Raw genomic sequence first — 20,293 nt, 5'->3', positions numbered from 1 at the left:
AACTTAGGGCAAGTCTTTCTGTCTCTCTCTGAGCCTCAGTCCTTCTATCTGCAAAATGGGCGCAAGAGCGGCCTACTCCACAGGGTCATTTGAAGGTCAAGTTTTTGCAAGTTAGTAACGCAGGCGAGCTGAGGGTGTGTTGTGGCTTGATCTAAGAATTGCAGCAGAAAATGTAATGGGATGGGTTCGGTCACGCTGCCTCCCATAAGAACGCCCACAACAATTAAAATTCCTAAATAGCTACTCAGGTTGGTTCAGGGATTATAATTACCGCGGTGGCTTGATGGCGTTTCTCTCAGCAGAGAGGCATAATTGGGCAAGCATGGGGGAGAACGCTGCAGATATCCGGCTGTTTGGGAACGGTTTTGATTATGCAAATAATGCATCGTTTGCATACACAAATGCATGCATTTATTAAAATGTATACAACCGTTGATGGTTAAAAAAAGGTCAGAATGGTTTATGAGAAAAAGTCAAAACAATAAACTTAGCTCTGGGGAAATAGCAAAAATGTCTGGAAAGTCAAAGGAACGATAGACGAAAATAGCTTGGTCGGTAGATTCTGAATCTCGGGTCATGGGTTCGAATCCCACACAGGGCAAAAAGATTCCTGCAGAGCTGGGAGAATAGATGAGATAACGTGGGGCAGAGAGGGAGCCGCAGGGCTTTCAGGGACAACAGGAATATCGACTCCTGCATTCCTATCGACCTTCAAGCCTTTCACGCAGAAATATGAGGACTAGAATCTTGGAAGAAATTCAAAGACTATTTGAATAAATATTCTAGCATTAAAGGCATGTAACCACTTGAAAGAACCAACTAGGCCTAGGACAAAATTAGATTTATAAGTATAAAGAAGAAAATGCACTATAAGAAAGGTAAGGAAAGTGGAATATGACTGTAATATTGATTTATGAAATAATGATATTGGAAACTGCTACATTCAATTTAAGAGGAAATTCAGATGGAGGAGATTAGAGGAAGTCAACTAAAATGTTTATAAAAATGAATTTTAATTAATTAACTGATTTTTTAAAATTATTTTTTACTTTTTTCTGTTTAGGTATGTCAAGTCTGTTATTCTTTTTTTTAAATTTCTATACTGTTGTTGCTGCTATGTTGTTGTGTGGTTGTATATCCTTTCTATTATGTCTATTGAAAACTAATAAATATTATTGTTAAAAAAAAAAAAGAATCTGGCTTTTATTTTCAGCGGGTCTGACTACAGCTCAGTGACAGAGCATCAGGCATTATCCCCTGCCCCAAACCCTGGAGAATTGCTGGCAGTCAGTGCGGGCAATTCTGAGATAGATGGACCCAGGATCCAACACAGTGCACAACAGCTTTTTGTGTCCCTGCGTTGCTCGTGTAAGCAAGCCAAGCTACACGCAGCGCATAGCTCAGCTGCGGCGCTTGCTCCCACGAGACGTAGCGACGGCATCGATTCGGATAGCATTAAAAGAAGGTAAAGCCTTGGAGCCACGAGGTCTGTATTCTCGGAGGCAGTATCTCAAAGAATCACAGAATGGTGAAGTTGGAAGGGGCTCCCCTAAGGACATCCAGTCCAGCCCCCTGGATTTGGGATTGGCAGCTAAATAACCCCTCTCAACGCCTTTTGCAAGGAATCAGAGTGCTGGTTTGGAGCAGTACAAGGCAGCATTCTGCGATCCCTCCTCGCGATCAAGGGATACGGCCTGTGTTGGTGAAGGGGCACGATTCGCACTCAGACCCCGAGCATGCAAAATGAAATGCACTCAAAAGGAGCTGGGCCGGACACAGCTCCTTGCAACCTGGCACCCGAGTGCCGAGACTGTCCCCAAACAAAAGGAAGCATTCCCAGGATTCCTGCATTTCAGCGGGTTGGACTAGATGACCTTTGGGTGCTTTCCAACTCCACGATTTTTTTTTTTTAATTCCTTCCAGGCCACAATGGTTCACAACAGGTGTGCCTCAAAGAAGACAATCCATTACACGTCCCATATAAAATATCCGGTTTCTTCACTGAGTGTTAAAAACTTTGCTAGCAAACACGGCTCGGTGGCTCGATTCCCGAAACTCCATGAGGTCTAGAAACCCACCATTTTGAAAACGTGAAAAACGCCTTGGGTTCTTTGCAAGAGGCCTGTGTTCTGCCCTCCCTCCCACGGGGCTCATCCATCCCAGGAACCCACGAGCCCTGTCATTCTTCTGCGTCTTCTAGGCGTGGTTATTTTGAGGAGAACAAGGCTCGGCTCGAAAGGCACTTTGCACATGCTCAGAGGCAATGTTTTCAGTGGAATGATACAGAAGCTCAAAAATCCCTAGAGGTGAAATCAGGGCCCAATTCCTTTGCTGCCTCTCTGGCTGAAAACTAAGACTGTCTCTCTTCCCAGCTCAGAGCCCGCCTTGCAGGGAGGTTGTTGGCGGGTGAAAGCGGAATGAGGTGGAAGGGGAAGCTGAACAGATATCGCGATAAATCAACCCCGGACACTGCAAAGAACTTGTTTGTGCGAGGACCACTCGCCATAGAATTACAGAGCTGTGGAATCGGAAAGGGACACCTGAGGGTCATCCATACCAACCCGCTGCGACGAACGCAGTCCGCATCTATTCTGGAAGCGTCTTGAGAGCCGCAATTGGGTGAAAAGCAACTTGGGGAGACGCCCCGCTGCAGACAGTGTGGCTTAACCTCTGAGTAAACATGACCCTCATTTCACAGTCACAGGGACACCCTGAACTAAGTAGGTATAAATAGTTGCTTGCGTGATCTGGCGTGAAACCCAACTCTTAATTTCAAGCCACAACTCGGAGGCATTTAAAGATACGTTTGCCGGCGATGGAATACTCTGAGGAACCCCAGAAAAAGCAACAACCCCCCAAAATATGCTCCCAAATCTATGCGTCACCTTGAGCTTTGGGTCTCAGCACCCCCACAGCACCCCACCACCCACTGTCGTCTCTTCTCCAGCCCCCCAAGCCAACATTTACCTCGTCCTCGTCCTCTCTCCGTATCTGCTGGAAACCGGCTGGCATCTCTCCGGCGGCGCCCGGGGCTGTGGTGAGTTCGAATCCTGCTCGAGATGACGCAGAGAGTCGTCTTCTCTTTTGCTTAAAGGCCGGCCCTTCTTCTTTGGGGAAATGAGTTTAAATCCAAAGTCAAGGTCAAGGCGGGGATTGGAGGTGTGGGGATAATAAGGATTGAAAACAAAAAAAGGGGGACTCCGGAAATGTTCTGAGGGGAGGAATGTAGGGAAGAGGGGAAGAGGTGAAAGGAGGGAGAGAGGGAGAGAAAGAGAGGGGGGGAAACAGGTGGAGAGAGAGAGAGAGAGAAACAGGTGAAAAAGAGAGAGGGGAAAGTTTGATGGAATAAGAGACGGATGAAGGGAAGGAGGAATGAAGAGAGGGAGGGAAGGACAGACGGATGGAGGGAAGGAAAGAAAGAAAGAATGAAGAAAGGGAGGAAAGAGAGGGAGTGAAGGACAGACGGATGGAGGGAAGGAAGGAAGGAAGGAAGGAAAGAAAGAAAGAAAGAAAGAAAGAAGAAAGAAAGGGAGGAAAGAGAGGGAGTGAAGGACAGACGGATAGAGGGAAGGAGGGAAGGAAAGAAAGAAAGAAAGAATGAATGAATGAATTGGGGGTCTTCAAAGAGCAGGGAAATCGGGGTGAGGAGGAGAGAGATGTAGAGAAGAGGGGAAGGAGAAAGCCGCGAGGAAGGAGGACTGGGCGAGCCCCTCGTGGAAAGAGCTCCCGGGCGGCTGGCAGGTCTGCAGTTTGGCCAGGGCTGGGCTGGGCTGGGCAGGGGGCAAAGCAAGCAGCACGCCCCCCCCCGCCCCGCCCCGCCCGCTCCCATTGGCTGGCTGGCTGGGCTGGCACCCGGCCCGGCGGGGAGGGCAAAAGCTCCTGGCTGGCTCCCCGGACGGGGTCGCGAAAGGGGGGAAATCGAGGGACGCGCCTCAGTGGTTCCACTCCGTGAAATGGGCGCAAAGGAAACCCACCGTCTTTGAATGGGGTTGGACTAGATCTCCCCTTGGCTCCCCGGTTCTCAAGGGCGTGGAAAGGGCAAGCGCTTCTCCTAATCGGTGGAAGAGTATCTCCCAGGAAAAGCGCTTTGCGTCTTCTGTCTCCTGCACTCTGCTTTTTGTTATCGATCGCTTTTCTTTTTTTAGAGGCAACGTGGTGTATGCAGTGCCGGATTTACGTATAAACTAAACAAGCTGTAGCTTAGGGCCCTACTCTCTTGGGGGCCCCCCAAAAATTAAGTATGCCTTCGTCCTGAATGGGGCAACTGTGCCCCCGAAGGACCAGGTGCGCAGCCGGGGAATCATTCTGGACTCACCGCTGTCCATGGAGGCGCAGGTCAATTCTGTGTCCAGGGCAGCTGTTTATCAGCTCCATCTGGTGCACAGGATGAGACCCCACCTGCCCGCAGACTGTCTCGCCAGAGTGGTGCATGCTCTGGTTATCTCTTGCTTGGACTACTGCAATGCACTCTATGTGGGGCTACCTTTGAAGGTGACCCAGAAACTACAACTAATCCAGAATGCGGCAAGCTAGACTGGGGACTGGGAGCAGCAGCCAAGACCATATAACACCGGTCCTGAGAGATCTGCATTGGCTCCCAGTATGTTTCCAAGCACATTTCAAAGTGGTGGTGCTGAACTTGAAAGCCCTAAATGGCCTCAAAGGCCCAGTAGACCTGAAGGAGCGTCTCCACCCCCATCGTTCTGCCCGGACACTGAGGTCCAGCTCCGAGGGCCTTCTGGCGGTTCCCTCCCTGCGAGAAGCCAAGTTCCAGGGAACCAGGCAGAGGGCCTTCTCGGTGGTGGCACCTGCCCTGTGGAACGCCCTCCCACCAGATGTCAAGGAAATAAGCAACTATCTGACTTTTAGAAGACATCTGAAGGCAGGCAGCCCTGTTTAGGGAAGCTTTTAATGTTTAATAGGTTATTGTTTTTTAATATTCTGTTGGAAGCCGCCCAGAGTGGCTGGGGAAACCCAGCCAGATGGGTGGGGTATAAATAATAAATTATTATTATTATTATTGGTCAACAAGCAGATGTCTGGGACTACAACTCCCATCAAATGCATTCCCCCCCTCTCACAGCCCAGCCTACCTCACAGGGTTATCGGAGGGTTCAGAGCTGAGCTTCACCTTTTTTTTGTTTGTTGAATACAGTGGTACCTCGGGTTAAGTACTTAATTCGTTCCGGAGGTCCATTCTTAACCTGAAACTGTTTTTAACCTGAAGCACCGCTTTAGCTAATGGGGCCTCCCACTGCTGCCACACAATTTCTGTTCTCATCCTGAAGCAAAGTTTTCAACCCAAGGTACTATTTCTGGGTTAGTGGAGTCTGTAACCTGAAGCGTATGTAACCTGAGGTACCACTGTATATGGTATATGGTAATTTATGGACCTAATTGGTGTCTAAAGCCATTTGCACATAACAAAATATGTATTTTTTCAAAGTAATTGTGGAACTGAAATACAATTAAGAAGTATATTAATAGTGAAATACAATATTAATAGTGAAATACAATATTAATAGTGAAATAATTATTAAGCTCTAACTTAAAATGATTTTTTATTCATAACAAACTTCATAATGCAAACACAGGTTTATTTTTTATTTTATTTTTACCTTACATTTTGGAAATGTAAATCCAGGGTTTTTTTCCCTTAAAATTTTTTTGGGGGGTCCCCAGAGAATGGGGCCCTAAGCTATAGCTTGCTTGGCTTATACATAAATCGGGCACTGCCTGCAATTCACTCTTAGATCCACGAAAACCTTCTTCTTCTCTTCCCCTTTGTGACATTTTGGCCAGGGAGCTCATCAAGATATAACTGGCCTGTGGCTTTTTTTTGACGTCACAACAATCCTCAGGCCTCTCTCTCTCTCTCCTGAGGGCAAGGAAGCAACCTGATATTTGAGTTCAAAGCCAAAGTGGGGGGGGGGGGTGAGAGGAAAAGGTCTTCCCTGTCACCCCCCCCGCCAAGTCTCGTGTCAGCTGTCCCCTTCGGTGGCCTTTAGAGAAGCCTTGATGTCCTTCAGACACCCCTCCGCCCCCAGGGACGCCCCCCCCCCCAGCAGACGCGAGTCACACACTGCTGGCACCCGGCTCAGCTCCTCCGAAAATAGTCCGCAAGCTACAGTTCCCGTCTCTCAGCAGCTTCTGGCAATATTCCCCCAGCCCCTAGGAGGAAAAAGAGGGTGATGGGTTGTGTGTGGGTTTGAAGAAGGGGAGATTGGGAAACAGGATGGGGAAAGGGGGCAGTTTCTCTGCCGGTGGAGGGGGGAGGGAATGGACCTTTACGCTACTGTTCAGCCATGTTGGCATTCTCTTGGACCCAAACCTCTGTGTATATGGCAGCCATCCATCACCTCTGGGACTCCCAAAGGGATTTGAAATGGACACCCTTTTAGCGAAGAATCTCCTTGCGTTTCTTGAATCGTGGAATCAATAATTGTTGTTGAGTTGTGTCCGACTCTTCGTGACCCCCTGGACCAGAGCATGCCAGGCACTCCTGTCTTCCACTGCCTCCCGCAGTTTGGTCAGACTCATGCTGGTCGCTTCAAGAACACTGTCCCACCATCTCGTCCTCCGTCGTCCCCTTCTCCTTGCACCCTCCATCTTTCCCAACATCCAAGTCTTTTCCAGGGAGTCTTTTCTTCTCATGAGGGGGCCAAAGTCTTGGAGCCTCAGCTTCAGGATCTGTCCTTCCAGTGAGCACTCAGGGCTGATTTCCTTCAGAATGGAGAGGTTGGATCTTCTTGCAGTCCATGGGACTCTCAAGAGTCTCCTCCAGCACCATAATTCAAAAGCGTCAATTCTTCGGCAATCAGCCTTCTTTATGGTCCAGCTCTCACTTCCATACATCACTACTGGGAAAACCAGAGCTTTAACTATACGGACCTTTGTCGGCAAGGTGATGTCTCTGCTTTTTAAGATGCTGGAATCAATAATACATAATAATAAAAAGCATTTTTTGTTTAGATAAGCCTGCCTGGGTACGTGGAACGCTGACACATTTTCAGTTTATTGCTGGTTTTAATTTCTTGAACACTCAGGTTTTTAAATTAATAATTATAACCATTTAATCTTTTTGTAAACTCCATTGAGGTTTCCTGCAGCATATATTATTATTATTATTATTATTATTATTATTATTATTATTATTATTGAATTTGTATACTACCCTATACCACCAGGGTGGTTCACAGAATAAAATCAAGATATAAAACCACAAAATGCATAATAAAGGTGTATAACGAAGGTGCCAGGCAAACTTCCCTGGGGAGAGCATAAATACAAAAAAACCCACAACAGGACACCTGCTTTGAGTGCAGAAGAGCTCAGTTCTAGTCCCTCGGCATCTCCTGGAAGAGCTGGGAAAGGACACCCTTCCCCAATTAAAAACCTGCACCCCAATCTTCCCCAACAGGGTGCCCTCTAACTGCCTTGGACTACAGTTCCCATTGTGCCCAGTTCTAGTCAAGGGATGGGTTCAAATGTGTGAGCTGTGCAAGGCCGAGCCAGGATTCCAGGGGACGATATCCAGCTAACCTCCGGACAGGGACAGCTTTTCTCCCGCGGCCCGTAAGACGGGGTTGGGCTGGATGACCTTTTAGGTCATTTCCAGTTTTATGGTTCTGAAAAGTTCTGGCTCCCAAGGTCATCGGGTCCCTTGGGATGTGAGCTCCCTCTGCTGGCAGGAAGGAGGTAAAACCAGAAAATAAAAAGTTTACCTCCGGGTCAGGCTTAGCCAACAAGGTGCCCGCCAGGTGTCAAGAACTACAATTCCCATTATTCGCTGGCTGAGGCGGATAGCAGCTGCAGGAGGACACTGTGATGGCTGCCGCTGCCGCAGGCCTCGAATCCAGAGACTGCTGGATCTCTGCACGTGCTCAGAGGCACCTCTCCTTGACATTTCCCCCCCAGGCTCCGGTTTCGAATCGTCCTGGTTGTTGGAAGATCCAGGGCAGGGCCCTTCTTTGCAAGTTAATCTGCGGAACTCCCTGCCACAAGAGCCAGTGGGGGGGCACTAATTCCAAAGGCTTTAAAATTGGGTTGGACAAATTCGTGGCGGAGGAGACGACTATGGGATGTCTGCTATGCTCTGCCTTCCCAGCTGGAGGCAGATGAGGGGAGAGGGATCTTGGGTTCGAATCCTGCTTGAGGTTTCCCTTGGCATCTGTCTGGCCAGTGTGAGAGAAGGACATTGGGCCAGATGGCCTCGATCCAGCAAGTTTTTATGCAAACGGGTTTATTTTTGCAAGGTGGGGAGGAAAACCAGCAGCAAAAAATTAAGCAATTAAAAATAAATAAATTATTTTTTACCAACCACCAAAACAGAGTGAAACCCCCCCAGGCGGCTGATACATTGGGTATGCAATATTCAATAATATACGTATTCAATAATTTTCAATAACAACATATTCAAATCAACCATATGTACACTTTTATATACCTTAACACTCCTCCTTCCACAAGGTTTATTTAACTTTTCACATTTTAATTGCCCCAAATTGTTCAAACCTACTCAAATAATTCAATATATTCTCAAACCAATCCTCCTCTTTCTCACTGACCTTAAACCCTTTCCTTCTATGTATCTTCACAGTTAAGTATTAAAATTATAATATTATTCAGTTTTTTTCCTCCATTGGTTCACCCCTAGCTCTTCTGCATTTTCCCAATTACTCGCTATAACCTGCCTGGCTGCAACTACCATCAATTTTACCCATTTGCATTCCTCTTTTAACTCAGTACTACTCAGGGTAGCAGGGACGCGGGTGGCGCTGTGGGTTAAACCACAGAGCCTAGGACTTGCCGATCAGAAGGTTGGCGGTTCGAATCCCCACGATGGGGTGAGCTCCCGTTGCTTGGTCCCTGCTCCTGCCAACCTAGCAGTTCGAAAGAACGTCAAAGTGCAAGTAGATAAATAGGTACCGCTCCGGCGGGAAGGTAAACGGCGTTTCCGTGCGCTGCTCTGGTTCGCCAGAAGCGGCTTAGTCATGCTGGCCACATGACCCAGAAGCTGTACGCCGGCTCCCTGGGCCAATAAAGCGAGATGAGCGCCGCAACCCCAGAGTCGGCGACAACTGGACCTAATGGTCAGGGGTCCCTTTACCTTTAGCTTAGGACCATTAAGCAATTGTTTGATTGCTGTAAGTCCCTTTGGTTTCCTTGGGCGAGGTAAAGCGAGGGACGGATTTAACAAACGGATGATGAAACGATGAGTTCATCACAAAGCTCAGTTGGTAGAACATGGAATCTCAGGGTTGTGGGTTCGAGCAGCACGTTGGGCAAAATATTCCTGCATTGCCGTGGGGGTTGGGCTAGATGACCCCCAGGTGTCCCTCCCAAGCATTCTATGATTTGGGAGACGGAATGAATGGCTGCAGGCTGGTTGAGGGGAGGAGTAGGCAGCAAAAAGAGCCTCTTGTGCCAGGGGGAGGGGAGTGATACTGGCCGCACGAGGTTGCGACGGTGCCCAGGGTCTGTATTTTTAGACCGCGATCATCCATCAGAGCCGTCAAATGTCAAGAACTCAGCGGGAGGCATGTGGGATCTCGTGGCCTCTGTGTCTGAAGGGTCAGCCAGCCGCTTACCTTTCTCTGGGAACACGGAGGCCCTCGTGACTGGCACAACCCCTTTAGGAAGTCTTTCCCGCAGGGTGGCATGGGCAGGCGGTCTGAACTGCCAAGATGGGAGGCCTCATCCTGCAACCTTTGGAAAACAGTACAGCCTGACTGAAAAGATGCAATCAATTGCAGTAATTCAGTTGGTCTGCTCTTGTGGGATAGAGTAAGGTTTGCAGAAGGCGAAAAGGAAGATGTTTTATTATATGTAATAATAATAATAATAATAATAATAATAATAATTTATTTATACGCAATGACAAACCTAGACAGCATCTTAAAAAGCAGAGACATCACCTTGCTGACAAAGGTCCGTATAGTTAAAGCTCTGGTTTTTCCAGTAGTGATGTATGGAAGTGAGAGCTGGACCATAAAGAAGGCTGATCGCCGAAGAATGGATGCTTTTGAATTCTGGTGCTGGAGGAAACTCTAGAGAGTCCCATGGATTGCAAGGAGATCAAACGCATCCATTCTGAAGGAAATCAGCCCTGAGTGCTCACTGGAAGGACAGATCCTGAAGCTGAGGCTCCAAGACTTTGGCCACCTCATGAGAAGAGAAGACTCCCTGGAAAAGACCCAGATGTTGGGAAAGATGGAGGGCCCAAGGAGAAGGGGACGACACAGGGTGAGATGGTGGGACAGTGTTCTTGAAGAGACCAGCATGAGTTTGACCAACTGCGGGAGGCAGTGGAAGACAGGAGTGCCTGGCGTGCTCTGGTGCATGGGGTCACAAAGAGTCGTACACAACTAAATGACTAAACAGCAACGACAACACAATCCGGCTGGAAAGATGCAATCAATTGCAGTCATTCAGTTGGTCTGCTCTTGTGGAAGAGGGTAAGGTTTGCAGAAGGCGAAAAGGAAGAGGTTTTATTACCGTATTTTTCGCTCCATAAGACACATTTTTTCTTCCTAAAAAGTAAGGGGAAATGTCTGTGCATCTTATGGAGTGAATGCGTGGTCCCTAGAGCTGAATTGCCCAGTGGACAAGAAGCAGATTGTGCTCTGTTTTTTTTTGAAAGAGGGAAGGGGGTGTTGAAAGGAAGCAGCTGATCGGCAAGCGATCTGGGAGGGAGATAAGGACGCTAGAGATAAAGGAGGCTGCCTGGCAGGGGGGAGGTAAAAGCCCGTGGATCCTCAGGATTTTTGCATTGGTTCACCATCAGATCACATAGCATGTCCATGGCTAAAGCCTGCACCACAAAAATCATACATCCAGTGTTTCGTTCAGAATATTTCCCCCCTTGTTTTCCTCCTCTAAAAACTAGGTGCGTCGTATTGGGATGTGGGTGGCACTGTGGGTTAAACCACAGAGCCTGGGGCTTGCCGGTCAGAAGGTCAGCGGTTCGAATCCCCCAACGGGGTGAGCTCCCATTGCTCGGTCCCTGCTCCTGCCAACCCAGCAGTTCGAAAGCACGTCAAAGTGCAAGTAGATAAATAGGTACCGCTCTGGCGGGAAGGTAAACAGCATTTCCATGCGCTGCTCTGGTTCGCCAGAAGCGGCTTAGTCATGCTGGCCACATGACCCGGAAGCTGTACGCCGGCTCCCTCGGCCAATAAAGCGAGATGAGCGCTGCAACCCCCGAGTCGGCCATGACTGGACCTAATGGTCAGGGGTCCCTTTACCATTATGGTCAGGTGCATCTTATGGAGCAAAAAATATGGTATATGCTGTTTCATTTGTCTGCATTTTAGCAGATTCGGCTTTTCAAATGTCATTTTAAACTGAGTTTATTTACCTTTGAAGGACAATCACAATGACGTAGGCAGCTGCCTGCTGCAAAGCCAGAAAATCGGGGTTCTTCTTCCAGCCCAGTTCTGACTGGCAGCGGCACCCCAGGATTTCAGAGCAGGAGTCTCTCCCAGCCGTATTTGGGGATGGAATTTGCCGCCTTCTGCAAGCCAAGCAGACGCTCTGCAGCTGAGCTGTGGGCTCCGGACGTTGTCAAAAGAGAAGAAGGAAATTGCCTGGCCGTAACGTTTTGAAGACATTCTTAATTTCATTTCCAATCGCTCTGTTTTGCTGCTTTGGGAAGAAGGCAGGCCAGACATTTAAATAATAACAGCAGCAGCAGCAACAACAATAATATATGCCCTGTAGGTCCCTGAAGTCCTCAAATGACCCTGAAGTCGTAATCCACCAGATCTCATCCTTGGATGTAGCTGGAACAGGTGCCTCTGCCATCCTCTAGTTTCAGAGGAACGTGTGTGTGTGTGTGTGTGTGTGTGTGTGGCACCATTGCAAAGGGCTGGACCCACAACAACACACGTGCCTCCCATGTGAGAGTCTCTGTTTCATGTGCCTCAGCTCCAGATCCCTTGTCTTACGGGAAAAGATCTCAAAATATACACGCGCCCCAGACGCCTGCATGCGATTTCTGCTCAGTTTCTTTGAGAAATAATAATAATAATAATACTAATAGATTTCCCAAATTTATAACAAATATAACACACAAAGAAAAAAGAGAAACATTACAATACTAAAAAGCAAACATATAAACACCTGTTTCTTTAAGACCTAATTTGCTTTTCATGGTTAAGTGACTTCCTCTAATCCCCCCTTACTGAATTTCATTGAATCAGCTCTCCAATATCCTATTTCTAAAAAAATTAACTCCTTCAATTTACTATCTTCTTTACTTTTCATTATTATCTAAGTCCAAAGTATTTTATACCGTATTTTTTGCTCTATAAGGCTCACTTTCCCCCTCCTAAAAAGTAAGGGGAAATGTGTGTGCGTCTTACGGAGCGAATGCAGGCTGCGCAGCTATCCCAGAAGCCAGAACAGCAAGAGGGATCGCTGCTTTCACTGTGCAGCGATCCCTCTTGCTGTTCTGGCTTCTGAGATTCAGAATATTTTTCCCCTTGTTTTCCTCCTCCAAAAACTAGGTGCGTCTTATAGAGCGAAAAATACGTAATTCATTCTTACTCTAATCCTAGGCCTATTTGGTACTTTCAAGTGATTCTGCTTATCTTATGTTACAGTATTTGGCTCAATAGTCTTTGAATTTCTTCCATTCTTCTTGATATTCCTCTTCTTTCTGATCATGGATTCTTCCAGTCAGATCGGCTAGCTCCAAAAAGTCTAACCTCTTCATCTGCCATTCTTCTATTGTTGGTATTTCTGGGTATTTCCAATTTTTGGCTAATAATTTTGTAAGGTAAAGGTAAAGGGACCCCTGACCATTTGGTCCAGTCGTGGCCGAATCTGGGGTTGCGGCGCTCATCTCGCTTTACTGGCCAAGGGAGCCGGCATACAGCTTCCGGGTCATGTGGCCAGCAGGACTAAGCCGCTTCTGGCGAACCAGAGCAGCGCATGGAAATGCCATTTACCTTCCCGCCAGAGCGGTACCTATTTATCTACTTGCACTGGTGTGCTTTTGAACTGCTAGGTTGGCAGGAGCAGGGACCGAGCAACGGGAGCTCACCCCGTCATGGGGATTCGAACCACCGACCTTCTGATCGGCAAGCCCTAGGCTCTGTGGTTTAACCTACAGTGTCACCCGCATCCCTACAGTGGCGCTGTAGTGGCATACAAAAACAGTCTAACCTCTTTTTTGGGCAATTCCAGTCCTAATTTCTGCTCAGTTTCAAAGTGACAGATCTATGGCGCGACCGCACTTGGAGAATCTTTGAAAGTGAACAGAAATCGCATGCTGACGTCTGGGGCTTCACCCAAACTCAAATCCCCCCCAGTCTAATATCCCTAGTTCTGCAAGATTGTCACAAGAGCTAAAACTGTCTATCAAAAACTTCACTCTTGTGGTTTATCCCCACAACAGCTGTTCGCTTTGGGTTTTAGTAAAGCAAACCGTCTAATTTGTCAGCGCCGAAATGATATCGAGCGTCAGAACAACTTGGCCACAATAAGGAAATTTTGCCCATGGTATGACTTATTTTCCACCTTCGCATTTCGACTCTCAGGCACCCTATCTGCATAACCTAGCAATTCTGAAACATAGACGCGCTTTTACCCTCGCAAGATTGAATGTATTGCCCTCGGCTGTTTTTTGGGTTGAATATATGCTATATGGTCATTTATGGACCTAATAGATATCTAAAGCCATTTGCACATAACAATATATGTATTTCATCAAAGTAATTGTTGAACTGAAAAACAATTAAGAAGAAGCATATTAATAGTAAAATATAATTAAGAAGAAGTATATTAATAGTTAAAGAATTATTAAGCTCTTATAATGATTTTTCATTCATAACAAACTTAATAATGCAAACACATTGGCATTTGGCAATAACAAAAGTTCCTTTAGAAACACAATTTACCAAGACTCATGATCTAGTCTTGGGAAACTTGCTGTACCATGAGATAATAATAGGTGTAAATATATGGTGCAAACTACTAATAATTATAAATAGCAGAATGTTGTTCTGTAGTTGTTTACTCGTGTCTGACTCTTCGTGACCCCCTGGACCAGAGCACGCCAGGCCCTCCTGTCTTCCACTGCCTCCCGCAGTTTGGTCAAACTCATGCTGGTCGCTTCGAGAACACTGTCCCACCATCTCGTCCTCCGTCTTCCCCTTCTCCTTGTGCCCTCCATCTTTCCCAACATCAGGGTCTTTTCCAGGGAGTCTTCTCTTCTCATGAGGTGGCCAAAGTATTGGAGCCTCAGCTTCAGGATCTGTCCTTCCAGTGAGCACTCAGGGCTGATTTCCTTCAGAATGGAGAGGTTTGATCTTCTGGAGTCCATGGGACTCTCAAGAGTCTCCTCCAGCACCAGAATTCAAAAGCATCCATTCTTTGGCGATCAGCCTTCTTGATGGTCCAGCTCTCACTTCCATACATCACTACTGGGAAAACCATGGCTTTAACTATACGGACCTTTGTTGGCAAGGTGATGCCTCTGCTTTTTAAGATGCTGTCTAGGTTTGTCATTGCTTTTCTCCCAAGAAATGAGCAAACCAGTGATATTTTAGGGAGTAGGCAAGCAGGCGGGGCCCATGACTGACATCCTAGGAGCCTACACAAGACAAAACCCTGTTGCTGTATGTAGGTTTTATTTTATTTGTTTTTTGTCTTATATTTTGGAAATGTACATCCAGTTTTTCCCCCTTTAATTTTTTGGGGGCCCCAAGAGAGTGGGGCCCTAAGCTATAGCTTGTTTAGCTTTTACGTAAATCCAGCACGGGATCATTAAAATGCTTTCACTCTCAGCTTGTGTGCCCGATCCTATCAGGTTCGCTATCCACAAATACAACAGCGCCCCCTCTGCGAATGGTTGCAAATATTGCCAAAAATATTGTGAATCCTCCGACAGGGCTGCACCAAGGTCGCCATCTACTGGCCTTGTTGGAGAATTGACCTTTTACTGGCTGAATCTGGCGCCCTGGTTCTGGCCGAAATCCAGGCCGGGTTTTCTTAGACGCTGCCCCGCCCTTGTAAAAGCGGCGCCTTGGGCGCAGGTGAGTGGGTCGCCTGGAAATCCCGGACTGGATTCCTTCCCCAAACTCATACTAGCGGGTACCTGAGCGACCTGGAGGCGGAATGGTATTTTTCCTCCACGTGCAAAATGTGGTTTTGAGTGCTAAGAAAAGGCAGTATTCCAGCCTTGGCGGAATAGGTGCGTTTTAGGTAAATAAACTTAACATTTCCTCTCCTCGCACCGACGTCACCATTCCATGCATTGCAACGTTCCTGTTATGCTAGAGAGAGCAAGTCAAATAGGAAAGCTGTTTGCCAACCCAGATTAAGAAAAACAATACATTGAGCATGTTCAGTTTTGCATGTTAAATTCCAACAAGTCTACAGTAGCATCGCAGGAATGAAATGGAGTTTGCAGCTAAGATCGTTAAGTCTGAAAACCCTTTAAAAAGTTTGAAAAGAGTGCTGGAATTGATTAAAGACTTTGGAGAAGTGGCAGGCTTTAAGCTAAATAGAACCAAAACAAAAATGCTTGTTAAAAACGTAACTAGAAAAGGATGATTTAGGAAAAAATATTGGGCCTGAAAATCTCTCAAAAAGCAATATATCTGGGTATTTGGATCACCCCCCAAGAATATAAATTTATTTCAGGATAACTACACAAAAACTTGGTTAGAGATTAGAAAAAAATCTTGAAACCTGGAGTAAATTAAATTAACATTTCTGGGCAGGTTTGCCATTATAAAGATGAATGTGCTTCCAAAATTAATCTTTTTATTTCAAATGATTCCAATACTGGGGGAAGATATGGCAAAGATAAATTTCCAAATTCTTGTGGGAAGGGAAGAAGCCGAGAATTAAGCATCTTTCTTTCTTTCTATTTATTTATATATAATTTTTATTTATTTTCCATTTAATTATATATACATTCACATCATCATTATTCACTTTACCTCCCTGGCTCTCTAGAGCCTATTGACTTCCTTCCCTCCCGCCTCACGGCTTTCAAAATTAACTTTTATGTCATTGCATTTTGTGCGTTTTCCATTTCTAATTGCACTCATTACAAAAAGGACTCAAAATTTAAATAAATATAGAAAGGTAGAAAATTCCTCATTACAAGCCTTCAGACAACCTTGCTAGTGATGTTAATTGCTTACAATAATCTTTCAAATATCTTATAAATTTACTCCAGTCTTTCGGGAAAACATGATCATGCTGGTTTGGGATTTTTCCTGTCAGCCTCGCTAATTCTGCAAAGTCCCATCATCTTCATCTTCCACACTTCTTTCGTTTGTACGTCTCCCTGTTTCCATTTTGGGGCTAAAAGAATTCTTGCCGCAGTTGTTGCACACATAAACAGTCTTTTATCTTCCCTCGGTATCTTTTCACTAAACACCAGGAAGAACTTTAATTTTTTTTAATTGGAAATTTTATTTACAACATAACAAAACCCCCCACCCCCCAATACAGAAATCCACCCTCATTAAACGTGAACATAACATGCAATGAGCATAACATACAACAATACAAACAACCAAATAAAAGACTTCCTTTATCCTGTATCTGGCCTCCTTATTTACTTCTCATAAGCTGTTTCCTTTATGAATAACTATTAAGATTTTTCTAATTATATCCACAAAGTGTCCTGCAAACATTAATCAAAACAAGTCCAGGTATGTATTTTAGGGCACTATTTTGTAAAGTATTCTCTGCATTTCCCCCATGCTTTTTGAAACTCTTGTCTAGTGTGATCTCTAATTGCCTCTGTTAATCTAGCCAGTTCAATATACTGTATTTTTCGCTCCATAAGACGCACTTTTCCCCTCCTAAAAAGTAAGGGGAAATGTGTGTGTTTCTTATGGAGCGAATGCTGGCGGGAGGCAGGCGAGAAAAGCCCCCAACAGCTGCACACACGCTCCACACGGCTCTTGCGGGCTTTTCCTGGGGGGTGGGGAGAAGGGACTGACTGGCCCCTGACCGTTAGGTCCCGTCGCAGACGACTCTGGGGTTGCGGCGCTCATCTCGCTGTACTGGCCAAGGGAGCCAGCGTACAACTTCCGGATCATGTGGCCAGCATGACTAAGCCGCTTCTGGCAAACGAGAGCAGCGCACGGAAATGCCGTTTACCTTCCTGCCGGAGCGGTACCTATTTATCTACTTGCACTTTGACGTGCTTTTGAACTGCTAGGTTGTCAGGAGCAGGGACCGAGCAACAGGAGCTCACCCCGTCATTGCGGGTATTCGAACCGCCGACCTTCTGATCAGCACTTCCTAGGCTCTGTGGTTTAACCCACAGTGCCACATGCGTCCCTTATCACAAGAGCCTACACAGCACGAAATACTGCTGCTGTTTGTAGGTTTTATTCTATTCATTTTTTATCTCATATTTTGGAAATGTACATCCCCTTTTAAATTTTTGGGGGCCCCCAATAGAGCAGGGCCCTAAGCTATAGCTTGTTTAGCTTCTATGTAAATCCGGCACTGGTTATACCCCACCCCTCCGACCTTTGCTGGTTTACACCATTTCGCCGCCTGCCTCTCAGCTGAAACGTCGGCTTGGCGTGACCTGCTGCCAGTTTCGCCCGGGGCATAAATTCAGCCATAAAGTGACTTTGGATACCTAGAAGCTTACTAGGGAGTCAGAGAGGGCGTGCCTCTGAGCAGAGATGATGATGATGTCTTGCAGCGCCTCTTCTGTTCCTGGCCTGAGAAGCAGGGAGCGGCAGGAAGATTTGCCCATATACGGGCAAGACTGGGCAAGGAACCAACAGGTGCTCTCTGTATGCATCGCTGAGAGGCAAAGATTTATGGCCGGCAACAACGGCACACAGGATGACCTGGCAGAATGCGCATGGAAACTTGGGTGTGATTCTGGCGGACCTGTGTGCCTGAAAATCGCTTTTTTATGGGAGAGCGTTCCTGTGGCTAGCAAAGGAGGCACCGCTAAGCGAGAGGAACTCTGAGCATACGAAGAGGGCCTGTTGCCACCTGTTAACACACAGAACCTGCTTTTGGGATCGTTTGTTTTTTTGGGGGGGTCCCTTCCAATTCTACGATTCTGTGAAAAGAGGGAACTGTTACGGCCACAGGTGAAAATTAAAAGGTGAAAAGCAAAACCACCAGATGTCAAAGAGAAAAATAACTACCAAACTTTTAGAAGACAGAAGCTTTTAATGTTTAATAGGTTGTTGTATTTTAGCGTTCTGTTGGAAGCCGCCCAGAGTGGCTGGGGAAACCCAGCCAGATGGGCGGGGTATAAATAATAAATAACATATTATTATTATTATTATTATTATTATTATTATTATTATTATTAAAACTAAAATACAGTTGAAGTCCAAATAAAGAATGTCAGCGTTATCTGATTGCCAGCTCTCGTTCCAGATTTCCCCAGGCTTGTCTCGAAAACGACAGTAATAAAAGAATGTAATAAAAGAATGACAAATCACGCAAAAGGTGTCTGGAGGCTCTAGCTGAATTCTCAAATTATGCCTCATATTCTCCCTTGCAGCTCTGCTCCAGAGCGAGCGGTACCCACGTCCGGTGTAATATTTTGGATGGTGTCCCACTGAGTTGCAATTATTATCATTTGAGCTGCCGGGATCATATACAAGACCAGTTCTTTTGACAATTCAGCTTCCTGGGTATCATCAGAAATATCCAGTAACGTTAGAGAACCTGCTCTCGGCGACAGCTGACTCAGCCCCGGAATGCATAGTTTTTCTTTTAAAGTAAGTCCGTGCGACCAGTCAAAAGGCTGGTTTCAAATCCGGTCTCCGTCGTCACCAGCTGACAAGAGTGTCCTTATAAACGTGACTCACTAACTCACTGCTAGTTGTCCAAAGTGCTTCCCTCACACGGCTCTCGTGAAAGCACAAGCACAACCGACTGTTTTTTTAAAAACATTAAAAAGCGCCAGTGTAAGCAAGCCAGAAGGGACGTGGGTGGTGCTGTGGGTTAAAGCCTCAGCACCTAGGACTTGCCGATCGAAAGGTCGGCGGTTCGAATCCCCGCGGCGGGGTGCGCTCCCGTTGTTCGGTCCCAGCGCCTGCCAACCTAGCAGTTCGAAAGCACCCCAAGTGCAAGTAGATAAATAGGGACCGCTTACTGGCGGGAAGGTAAACGGCGTTTCGTGTGCTGCGCTGGCTCGCCAGATGCAGCTTGTCACGCTGGCCACGTGACCCGGAAGTGTCTGCGGACAGCGCTGGCTCCCGGCCTCTAGAGTGAGATGAGCGCACAACCCTAGAGTCTATCAAGACTGGCCCGAACGGGCAGGGGCACCTTTACCTTTAAGCAAGCCAGAAGCACCTGTTGCGAAACCCACTCTGTGCATGCTCAGAGGCACACTCTGTTCTCATTACACACCCAGTCAGATGGGCAGGGTACAAATAATAAATTACTATTATTACCGTGCGCTGCAAATTCCCTTGTTAAGACCGGGTGTCGAAGGGCGATTGAGGGCAAAGCTTATCGTATACATATATTAATGCTTTATTTGGTTTCAAGATTCAAAATCACATTTTAACACTCAGTAATCATCATCCTGTTCTACAATACTAATGATTTCCTGTTCACCCATCCTTGATGTTGGGTCTGTGGACCCCTACGTGGGTCTGTGGCAGGGGTAGGCAAACTAAGGCCCAGGGGCCGGATCCGGCCCAATTGCCTTCTCAATCCGGCCCACGGACGGTCCGGGAATCAGCATGTTTTTACATGAGTAGAATGTGTCCTTTTATTTAAACTGCATCTCTCGGTTATTTGTGGGGTATAGGAATTTGTTCATTCCCCCCCAAAAAATATAGTCCGCCCCCCCACAAGGTCTGAGGGACGGTGGACCAGCCCACGGCTGAAAAAGGTTGCTGACCCCTGGTCTAAGGGATGGGCTTCTGGGGGTCCACGAACCCCCTGAAAATGATTATTTTCCATCAACTTCCTGTTACCTTGAAAACTGGCGTTGCGGAAAAACAGTTTTGAGGAGGGGTCTGCATGGAGCTTCCATAGAGTCCCCCAGGTCCAAGTCTGACCCGCTAACCACTACACCACACTACCTTTCTTCTACCACACAGCGAGAGGTTGTGTCTTCTGTTTTTCCAGGCCAAAGAAGTTCTCACTGCGGCCAGAATCCACATAAGACGGACCTTTCTTACTGACAAACCTCTGTAAGCATTTAAGAATCAATAAAATCCCATGCATGAGAACTGTACTGCGAGTGATTCTGCTGCCGGCAAGGCTGCTTCTTCACCTGTTGGATTTCTACCTGCGCTGCAACTCAGAAAGTCAAAATAGTGAG

General features: G+C 46.6%; 1 protein-coding gene across 1 annotated transcript in view; it reads right to left on the bottom strand.

Annotated features, from left to right (window-relative positions):
• The window catches only part of SLC2A4 (solute carrier family 2 member 4), a 52,989-nt gene extending 49,217 nt beyond the window's left edge, over positions 1 to 3,772 (bottom strand). The window contains exon 1 of the mRNA XM_083410433.1: positions 2,968 to 3,772. Within this exon, the coding sequence (XP_083266559.1) occupies positions 2,968 to 3,012 (45 nt within the window). The 5' untranslated portion in view covers positions 3,013 to 3,772. The remainder of the gene's footprint in view (positions 1 to 2,967) is intronic.
• Between the last annotated feature and the right edge of the window lie 16,521 nt (positions 3,773 to 20,293).

The sequence above is a fragment of the Podarcis tiliguerta genome (genome assembly GCF_965153285.1).
Source record: "Podarcis tiliguerta genome assembly, chromosome: 13".
NCBI lineage: Eukaryota > Metazoa > Chordata > Lepidosauria > Squamata > Lacertidae > Podarcis > Podarcis tiliguerta.
The sequence above is the reverse complement of the archived record's forward strand: the minus strand, read 5'-3'. Positions and strand labels throughout refer to the sequence as shown.